The sequence below is a fragment of the Corylus avellana genome, chromosome ca7 (genome assembly GCF_901000735.1).
Source record: "Corylus avellana chromosome ca7, CavTom2PMs-1.0".
In the NCBI taxonomy this organism is placed as follows: Eukaryota; Viridiplantae; Streptophyta; class Magnoliopsida; order Fagales; family Betulaceae; genus Corylus; species Corylus avellana.
In genome coordinates, this window is record NC_081547.1 from 21,838,326 (window position 1) to 21,848,954 (window position 10,629).

At 33.8% G+C, this 10,629-nt stretch overlaps 2 protein-coding genes across 2 annotated transcripts in view; one reads left to right on the top strand and one right to left on the bottom strand.

Moving 5' to 3' along the window:
• LOC132188003 (receptor-like protein 13) overlaps positions 1–232 on the top strand; it is an 8,635-nt gene extending 8,403 nt beyond the window's left edge. Inside the window, exon 14 of the mRNA XM_059602422.1 lies at positions 203–232. Within this exon, the coding sequence (XP_059458405.1) occupies positions 203–232 (30 nt within the window). The remainder of the gene's footprint in view (positions 1–202) is intronic.
• A 78-nt stretch (positions 233–310) lies between these two features.
• LOC132188004 (receptor-like protein 15) lies at positions 311–5,437 on the bottom strand. Its single transcript, XM_059602423.1, has 8 exons — positions 4,997–5,437; positions 3,199–3,357; positions 3,022–3,096; positions 2,133–2,288; positions 1,662–1,817; positions 1,499–1,573; positions 501–656; positions 311–420 (listed from the first exon to the last, which is right to left on the bottom strand). The coding sequence occupies exons 1-8, from the start codon at positions 5,427–5,429 to the stop codon at positions 311–313; spliced, it is 1,320 nt and encodes a 439-aa protein (XP_059458406.1). The 5' UTR covers positions 5,430–5,437.
• Positions 5,438–10,629: the final 5,192 nt, after the last annotated feature.

Consider the following 10,629-nt stretch of genomic DNA (forward strand, 5'->3'; position numbering starts at 1 on the left):
TATTCTTTTGATCGCAAACTTTATAGCCTATGTGGTGGTTTTCTATTTTTGGTAAAAAAAAAATTAAGATAGATTTATGTATAAATTGGAACTAAGAAGAATATGGTAGAGTTTTCCATTATTTTGCGTGGGGAAGAAATCTATATAACGTTTCCTAAAATCTTTGAGCAGTAAAAATTTGAAAAAATCAAAAACAAAACAGAGGATTGAATGCAGGTGGAGAAAATTGTGACTTGTGTCATAAAATAAATAAGTAGTTTAATAGAAATATGAAAGACGTGTGTAAAATGGTTATGAAGTAATTGAAAATTTAAAACTTGAGTGTGTGTCTCTCCCTCTCATTACCTTGGATTGTCAGGGAGCTATTGAGCCCATTACCACCTAAATCCAACTTCTCCAAGTTTTCAAACGCTGATAATTCTGCATTGTTAAACAGAACATAGAAAATTTCAAACATGAATATTGGAAGTTTCTATAAGTAATACGGAAGATCAATATACCTTTGGCAGGAAAGGATCCTTCCATATAATTCGAAGCAAGATTCAAATTCTTAAGGGATTTGACTGCGCTCAATGATTCAATGATGCTTTTGTCGAAATGGTTGAAACTAAGATATAAGGTTTCTAAATTCTCCAATCTTGACAAGCTTTCCGAACCTGTAATAGATCTATTAAAAACAAAACTATGCAATTTGCAGTGTTTAGAAGAAAAATAGCGTTTTATAGCTTAAACAAATTTGGCTACTCTAGTGTTAAAGTCAACTAGAAACCGTAACTGATATGTAATGTTGATTATAATGCACATAGGGAAACACACTGATGCATTTCATGCTTCACACAACTTTCTTTGCATATTTCCGACATGATGGACATCCAAGCACAATTGTTGTGATTCAAGTCAACATCAACAAAATGGGATCGATGTAGCCATACAATCTCATAATGTTTTACACTGCTTTTGTAATTATCTTCTATGAGCTACTTGGGTGGCTTCTATTTTGCATTTGTTATCGTGTAGGGTAGACTAACTGCAATACTGATAACAACATATGGAACCTTAACAATTTAGGATTTTTGTATTGAATATTAGTGATTGATTGAGATACAATAAACATCATCCCAACCCTACACTTGCAGTTGTAATTGAAATTATATTCTTTTGATCGCAAACTTTATAGCCTATGTGGTGGTTTTCTATTTTTGGTAAAAAAAAATTAAGATAGATTTATGTATAAGTTGGAACAAAGAAGAATATGGTATAGTTTTCCATTATTTTGCGAGGGGAAGAAATCTATATAACGTTTCCTAAAATCTTTGAGCAGTAAAAATTTGAAAAAAAAATCAAAAACAAAACAGAGGATTGAATGCAGGTGGAGAAAATTGTGACTTGTGTCATAAAATAAATAAGTAGTTTAATAGAAATATGAAAGACGTGTGTAAAATGGTTATGAAGTAATTGAAAATTTAAAACTTAAGTGTGTGTCTCTCCCTCTCATTACCTTGGATTCTCAGAGAGCTATTGAGCCAATTATGACTTAAATCCAACTTCTCCAAGTTTTCAAAAGCCGATATTCCTACATAAAGCAGAACAAAGAAAATTTCAAATATGATTGTAATTGCTTCCAGTTTCTATAAAATAATACTGAAGATGAACATATGTACCTTTGATTGGAAAAGATCCTCTTATTTCGTTCCATTGAAGATTCAGATTCTTAAGGGATTTGATTGCAGGCAATGATTCTATGATGCTTCTGTTTAAATAGTTGTCACTAAGATCTAAGGTCTCCAGGTTCGCCAATCTTGACAAGCTTTCAAAACCTGTAGTAGATCTATTAAAAAAAAAAAAAAAAAGAAAAAAAAGCAAGTATGCAATTCGTAGTATTTAGCCGAAAAATAGTATTTTACAGCTTACTAACTAGATATGCACAATTCAAACTTTTGGACAACATCACTTGATAATCACTAGTATTTCGTGATAATTATTTTAAATCAAGAATATATGTTCAGCTTTAGGGGATGTAAGTCCGCTTGTAAGAGATACAAAAGAAGTGACCATATAATTAAGGAAAAAGTACAGTTAAAGAAGCTTTGAAATGATGATCATAAATACAAAGGGAAGCGATATTAGATTACCTGTAGTTGTATTGCACCTTCCCAAATGATTTCCTCCAAGACTCAATGTGTTAAGAGACGCAAGTCCACTTAGAGATGGTATAATGCTCCAATCAAAGGAATTAGAACCAAGGTTCAATATCTCCAACTTTGGAAGTAGTGCTAGCCTTTCAAAACCTGGAAGAAAATGATTGGAAGACACAAAAAAGAACCCCATCTTATGCTTCAATACAAAAAATTCAAGATTAATTTGATAGAAATATTCAATTTCAAATTGATTTTCATACTCTAGCTTGAACCTTATGATTGATGCTTATAACCTATGGTTATAGAGCACTTGTCAAATTGTGCATTCGAATGAAAATTAGTAAGAAGTAAGTACAATGGAAGGTATCAAATTGTGCCCTCAACAGAATTTGTTCTCTATATGTGATGAATAATTCTACAATACATGCATGCATGCCATCAATAGATAATAAATATGTGAACATAATCACGGAATAAGTACTATTAAAGAGAGATTTGAAATGATAATAATAAATATAAAGGGAAAAAGGCCGGCTATAGAAGTAGAATAGCTTCCAATGTATTCCAAAGTTCAAAAGAATTCCTTGCAAGACTCAATGCGTTAAGGGACATAAGTCCACTTAAAGATGCTATAATGCTATAACCAAGGTTCAATATCTCCAATTGCGAAGTAGTACTAGCCTTTCAAAACCTGGAAGAACATTATTGGAAGACCAAAAAAGAATTCCATCATATATATATATGCTTCAATACAAAAATTTCAAAAGCAACTCGATAAAAATTTTCGGAGTGATCCATTCAAATTGATATTCATGCTCTTGAACCTTATGATTGATGCGTCTAACCCGCGGTTAAACTACTCTCTCCATGACAGAAAACTTGCCTTGCAGTGGTAGGGAACCATTATAGTAATTCCAGCTTATATCTAGCTTGTTCAAGTTTCTCAATGCAATTAACTCTGCATTTCAAATTAAAGATAAATGAAAATTAGTAAGAACCAAGTGGAATCAATGTATCAAACTATAAATCCTCTCATAAGATATAGGATAGAAGAAATCGCCTTGAGCAGGAAAGTATCCTTGCAACTTATTCTGAGTAAGAATCAAAGTTTCAAGCGATGTCACTGCACCCAAAGACTGTAGAATACTATTATTATCGAAGTAGTTATAACCAAGGTCTAAAATTCTCAGATTCCTTAAGCTCGACATCTTCTCAAATCCTACAAAAGAGAAAAAGAAAAAGTTACTGGTTGAATGAGGAAAATTAATTAAAAAAATGATGCTAATTGTCAACGGCGTTTGTTCGCTACATAATTCTTGTACTATGCTTCGAAAATATTCATACAATACATGCATGCCTTCAGACTTCAGTACGTATATGTGTAACAACCCATGACCATTCGTCTAATGGAATGCAAGAGTAATCTAGTTTTACATTAAATGGCTTTCATTTCATTTTAAGTATTGTGGATTTACTTAACATGGAAATTATCCAATGGTTTACTTGGAAGTGTAGAGGGTGAAGGAAAATACAGAAAAAGGATAGGAGGAGAGGGAAGTAGAAAATTTTATTTTTATAATAACTTTAAGGATATATGTTTTCATATATGTTTTAATTTTAATTTTTTAATAACTTCAACGTCAAAAACCCTGTGGGGAGGAGGGAGCGCTTGCTTCCCCCTTTCCCCTCTCCCCTACTGGACCTACTCCCCTCTTCTTTCCTTCCTCTCCCCTTAGCTTATGCTGCCCTGCCTCCATCCGTCCTCCACCATGCTGCACCGCTCTTCTCCTCCCCATAATCAATTGGGCTTTAGATCTAGCTTTTCAAATCTAGATTTAGTCTGCTTAACTGGTTTCGCTCAACCATGTGTCAGCCAAACGTGCTCCCTGGCTCCTCAGCTGCCCATTCGCGCAAAACAGCTCCATCTCGTCCATCACACGCTGGCCAGTGCGCTTCGCCTCCCTTGCCCCGGCTGTTGTAACTATTTGCTGGCTTTTTTATTTTTTTTGAATAAGGGTTTGACTTTTCCTTAGATATACTTTCATGAGCAATCTCTGGGGTGCAAGTTTTTATCCTGACCTTTGAGTCGAAGATGATTAGTTTCGGTGTGAGGGTTTTACTCCCATGACCGAGAAAATCAAAGTTAGGAATATGAACTACCAATGTATCAGATTGAGTCTGCTTGGAGCAAATCTATTCTATAACTGAAGTTTAAACATGAGTTAGTGAATGTTAAAGTTATAAATATGACTTGATTATAAGATTTTTATATTTGTCTTTATGACATTGTAACCATATGTATAGCTTTATTGTAAAAAAGACCTCGTAGGTTGTCAAAAGGCCTCCTGATCTCATTTTATTTTTCTGGAGGTCTTTCACTTTTTTTCCATCAATATGGTCCCTCTTGGAGTGGAATTTATCCAAGCGCTATCAAATTCACAGACAACAACATCAGTAAAATGTGATGCTTAATTAACCATTCAGACTGACAATATATATGTGTATACTCCAACTCCAAGGCTGAAGAAGGTCCGACCCCTGGGTGTAATTATTAATATAATTCAGAATCACGCGGGACACCCGTGATTCAACAGAAAATACCAATTATAAAATTTTATAAATTAATATTTGTAATTAAAGAGGTAAATCCGACCCCTGCAATTCTTAATTTTATCACCCAAGAGAACAAAAGGGCTCAAGGAAATCTTTTCGCTTTTTATTTCTTTTTGGATGAAGGGAATTAGCTAGAATAAAGACGTTCAAAACATAATTCTTCGATCTGCCCCTGTTTTTTATGGAGGGGGTCGGCGGTATGTATGCATAAGAAAGGAAAAGCAGAGGGGCGGGAGAGAACATACCTTCATTTGGTAGGCAACCACCAATTGAATTGGCGGATAGATTAAGACTTTTTAGCTCCTTCAATGGCACCAACATTGACACGTTTAGCAACCAACGGTTCTCATAATAACTATATTCATGGTGATCACGATTTTCATAGTAATAAGGATCATGGTTTAAGTTGTAGAGGGAAAGGTTGATGACGTGAGAGTTGGTGGAGTTGCACGTGACCCTCTCCCAACTACAACAATCACTCTTTGCGTCGTCCATCCATGAGGGAAGAACATCTGCATGAATAATATTGGATTTCAGAAACGCCTTCAGCTCAAGCAGAGCAATCCTCTCTTCATGGAAGCAGCCTCTGTGCTGATGAAATTGAAGAAACACAAGTAAACCCCACAGCAAAGCTTTCACAAAACTAGGCCACTCCATTCTTGACAAAAATTGTTTCATTATTTTGTAACTATATAATAAACCAGTGTACACCGAAGGGAAAGGCTTCTCATATATATAGGTATATACAAGTTTGACGGTTTCATTTCCGAATCCATGATTAATGGGTCCACAGAAAAAGTTGTTTGTCCAAAAAATTATTTTCTCATGTGTAGAGGCGTGTGCGTGTCTATAATATTGGATAGTGTCTTCATTTGCTGAATCACTATTAAGCCGTGTCCTATTAATGTAACATGGTTGATAAAAGAGAATTTAATTATCCTAATTTAAATATTTAATTTTGAATGTTTAATGTGAAAACCAAAATATATATATGTGCTTATTCCTAATTTTTTTTTCCCCTTCTTCTAGGCGTAGATCGTAGGCTTGTAGCTAGAGCCTTGGTAAATGTAAAATCCTATTAAATTTATAAATGATTTTTTATTTTTTTTTCAACAAAAGACTTGCGTGAGATGAGTGATTCGCACGTGGAAGATTCGAAGGCATCACTGGGTAACTCAACGACTAAATTCAAAAAGAAAACAAACTTTTGATTTTGTTCGATGACTTACTTTTGTAGTTTATATACATGGCAACTGAATTCACCATTTATTAGGCTATTCTATCTAAGGCTGACTTGGTAAATTGAGATTGGTTTTGTGAAATTGACATGCCAGAAGATTGTCCAATTGAGATTGGATTCGTAAACTATAGACAGTCTCGTGGCAATTCATATTTTAAGGAGTGACATTATAAGTATCACATAAACTTTCATATCAACTTGTAAATAATTTATAGTAAAAATTGATGGTACTACTCTAATACTACTGTAAATGAAATGTGATGATCTAATCAACCCATCAATGGTAATTTTCGAAAGTACCATTTGGGTATTTTCCGTTTGCGTGGGATGTGTCCAAACTAAAAGAGGTCAAGTCATAAGTCGGAAACTTAAGTAATTTTTAAAGGACAAAGTTTTCCTTCAAATTGGGTTGGATGAATTTTCTTTAACCTAATCTATAAAAATGACATGTGTCCCTTTTTTTTAATAACATGTAAGATGCACATGAATTTTTAATACAATTTATTCTAACATTGTTCTTACTATTAAAAAAACATGTGATTTTCACATGCTCAAAGGACACATGTCATTTTTATAGATTAGTTTAGAAGAATTTCCTCCAACTCAGTTAAATGAAAACTTTGTCCATTTTGATAAGAAAGAATTTTAGTACTAGCTTCCTCGCTCAAACATTGAGCACTGCTTTGGAATTTGACCTAAAGCTGTTGGTTTTTCCTAATTAAAAGAAAATCATAATGGAGTAATTTAATGCTAGTGGATCTTTTTGGGAAGTGATCGTTCAATCAAGGTATAGGTTCTTAAGTTAGTAAAATGTCAATAAATAACTCTTAAATTTTTTTAAAAGAAATATGTGAGAGATGACACTTAATTGTCTCATATTGAAGTAAGTTGAATGAAATTTCTTCCAAATTAATTTAGAAGAAATTTATGCCATTTTTTAAAAAAATTTCAGATCTCAATCCTCTCTTTGCTGGATCTGGATCCTCTCCAGTCTATTTTGGATTGGAGAGTATCCAATTAATGGCCAAGAGATCCTGAGGCCATAAATTTGACATTTGTCCTATTAATAAAAAAAATAATAAAATATTATAAATATTTGAAAAATAATTAAAAATTAAAAATAATGGGGTGACTAGTCACCCCCAAGGGCCAAATCTTAAAAACCAACAAAAAAAAAAAAAAAAAATTATTTGGCTCTTGTGGGTGGCCGGACCACCCCCGTGCTGGGGGTGGTCTGGCCACCCCCAAGGGCCGAATAAATTTTTTATTTTTTATTTTTTTAGTTTGGCCCTTGGGGTGGTCTGGCCACCCCAAGGGCCATAAGGTGGTCCGGCCAACCCTGGCCGGCCATTGGGGATGGCTCTCAAGCCACCCCAACTAAAATGGGGTGGTCCGACCACCCTCTATAGCCAAGATGGGGTAGCCAACTACTCCTTTTTTTTTAATTATTTTTTAACATGAAATAATATTTTATTATTATTTTTTGTTAGTAAAACAAGTGTCCCATTTGGGGTTCTAAGATTTTTAAGAAAAAATTTTGGTCATGAACTAAATATTCTTCGGTCTATTTTAAACTGGAGGGAATCCTATTCCCTCTTTGCTCTCTTCCATCAACATTAAGTGCCAAATACCATTCTCTTTCACCTCCATCTATTGCACCTTTGAAAATAACATTCATCTCTGGCCCTTGATTAATCAATCCCCTTCAATAAGAGCCATTGAATCAATCCCCTTCAAAATGACCCATTGAGTCTAAATCCTGTGCATTTATGCCCACCTACGACTGCCAACTCCCATTTTCCAATTCAACCCTTTCTAATCTCAACCTTCCAATCTCCCCGAATTTAATCCAAAAAACCGTCCATAATTTTTACAACTCCAGACTTTCAAAGGGTGAAACACCGAGGGCCCACCTAACTAGATTTTTGGTAAAACAGTAAATTGCAGGTCCATTTATAAGATAGTACTATGATAGAGAATGGATCATAATATAAATTACTAATTAAATGAATAATTTTTTTTTAACAAAGTTAGAATGTGCGGAAGAATGGTAATTACGTTTAAAAATAAAAAATAAAAAATAAAAAGACTGTGTTGGAAAATTGAACCAAATCCAAGAGAAGTCAACAAAAAGATAAACAGAAACTGAGATTTTTTTTTTTTTTTTGGTAATTATTCTTTCCCTCATGAACTACTATTGTATCAGAGCGGGTTCACTCTGTGAAGGATTAAATTCCTGAGTGTGATCTTTGTTTATTGTTTAAGATGTCTCAAACCCTTAACACTGTGCCTAATTTTGATGGATCAAATTATGGCTATTGGAAATCCCGTATGAGATTTTTCTTAAAATCCATAGATGTTTGGCATGTCATTGAATCTGGATTTAAAGCTCCAGATAAGCCGACAGCTGAATGGTCTAATGTTGAAAAATAAACTCGTATAGCGAATGACAAAGCTATGAATGCTCAATGCTTGGCAATTTCACAAACTGAGTTCTCCAGAATTTCAAATTATGATAGTGCCAAGGATGCATGGGAGATCCTAGAAACTACGTATGAAGGAACTAATCTTGTTAAAGCTTCAAAACTTCAAATGTTAGTTTCTCAATTTGAGGATATTAAAATGTTAGAGGATGAGACATTCAATGAATTTTTTGGTAAACTTAGTGAAATTAGAAATTCCATGATAAATTTAGGAAAGAAAGTTTCTGACACTAAGCTTATTAGAAAAGTTATGAGATCCCTCCCTGAAAGATTCAGAATGAAGTTAACTGCTATTGAGTCATGCACTGATCTTAATACCATGAGGATAGAAGAGTTAGTTGGTGCTCTTCAAACTTATGAGTTTTCCTTGCCTCAACCTAGGAAAAATAAGGATATTGCCCTTAGAACTCTTAGGAAGAACTCTGATGAGTTATTTGATGAGGATTCACCAGATGATGAGGAACTTGCATTGATAGCTAGAAGGTATTTTAGGAATGAACATAGAATTTCCAAGAAATTTGGAAAACAAAAAGAGAGTACTCAGGGTAGAAATGAAAGAGACCCACGTGGTCTAAAATGTTATGAGTGTTCTGGCTATGGTCATGTGCAAAAGGATTGTGCTAACCTCAAGAGTAATAAGCCAAAAGGTCAAAAAGCTTTCAATATTACATTGAGTGACACTGATGAGGAAGAAACTCCTAATTATATGGCTTTTGGTGCATCTTATGATTCTGATGATTCTAAGCAATCAGATGTTCAGTCTGCCCCTGATAATGAATCAAATAGGGTTAATGATCTTCAAAACTCCTTTAACAATTTAATGGAAAAGTTTTCTATGCTTAGAAATACTAACGTGAAAATTGTTAAGGATTTTAAGAATCTTGAGCTTGAAAGGGATAATTTGTTGAAATCTTTGAGTGATTCACATGTTGTTTGCAATACTCTCAAATCTGAAAATCATGTGTTAATTACTAAAAATAAATCCCTTCAAAATGATCTAGTTGCATCTAGAAATCACTTGAGTAAATTCTCTAGTGAAAAGCTTGATAAAATGTTGCATATTCAATTTACAAAATGAGGAGAAAGTTTCACCACCATGAGGTTTTGACAAGTATATCAAATCAAAAGTCAAACCTTATCATACTAGGGCCTAGCCACTCTCATCCTATACAATTCTCTTTGTAAAATATTTTTTACTGTGTCAAACTTGTGCAAAATATTTTACAAAGAGAATTGTATAGGATGAGAGTGGCTAGGCCCTAGTATGATAAGGTTTGACTTTTGATTTGATATACTTGTCAAAATCTCATGGTGGTGAAACTTTCTCCTCATTTTGTAAATTGAAAATTTTTCTCTTTGGATGGCTTACCCACACACCACACAAGCATAGGTTGAATGAAACATTTTCTTGGCTTGGGTTAAGCAATATGAGTTTCTAGCCATTTCTAGTCTCATGTATATTTTGCATATTTGGAGCATGTTTGGATATTCATTGTGCAATACATGAGTCATTGATGTGTTATCATGTGTGTTCATTTAACTTTTAAGGGGGAGAAACATGCTTTGCATTTCCAGTTTCCTGTTGTTAATTGAGTCATACATTGAGGGGGAGTTTTGCTGATGTTTCTTTATAATCACGCCAGGGGCGGAACCAGGATTTTGAGTGTGGGGGGACGATTTTTTTTTTTTTTTTTTAAAAATTAAAAGGGTAGGCCGGAGAAACTAATTATGGTTATCCTACCTGGGAGTGATCATAATAGCACCTACCTAATACATAGATTCATATGGTAAGATATAATTTCATAGTAAATCACAAGTCATTTTTGTTAAAATTTTATTATAGTTACTTATCACCACTAACAAGTGAAAGAATGCCAAATAAATTAATGAATCCAAACCCATCAAATATTTAAGTTAATTAACAACAATGAAAGCTAAAAACAAAGTCTTGCTGCAGATAAACACAAGGGAGTAAAAAATTAATTTGGGAGGACAAGTTTCTAAATTTGGAGGGACAAATTTTTAAATTTAATGAGCAAATATATAAAATATACCTATTTTAATGAAAATTTCAAAAACTTTGGGGGGACGAAGTTCCGCCTTTGAATCACGCATTCTACGTCATTTTTTTATCATGGGTTTTATTTATGTCTTC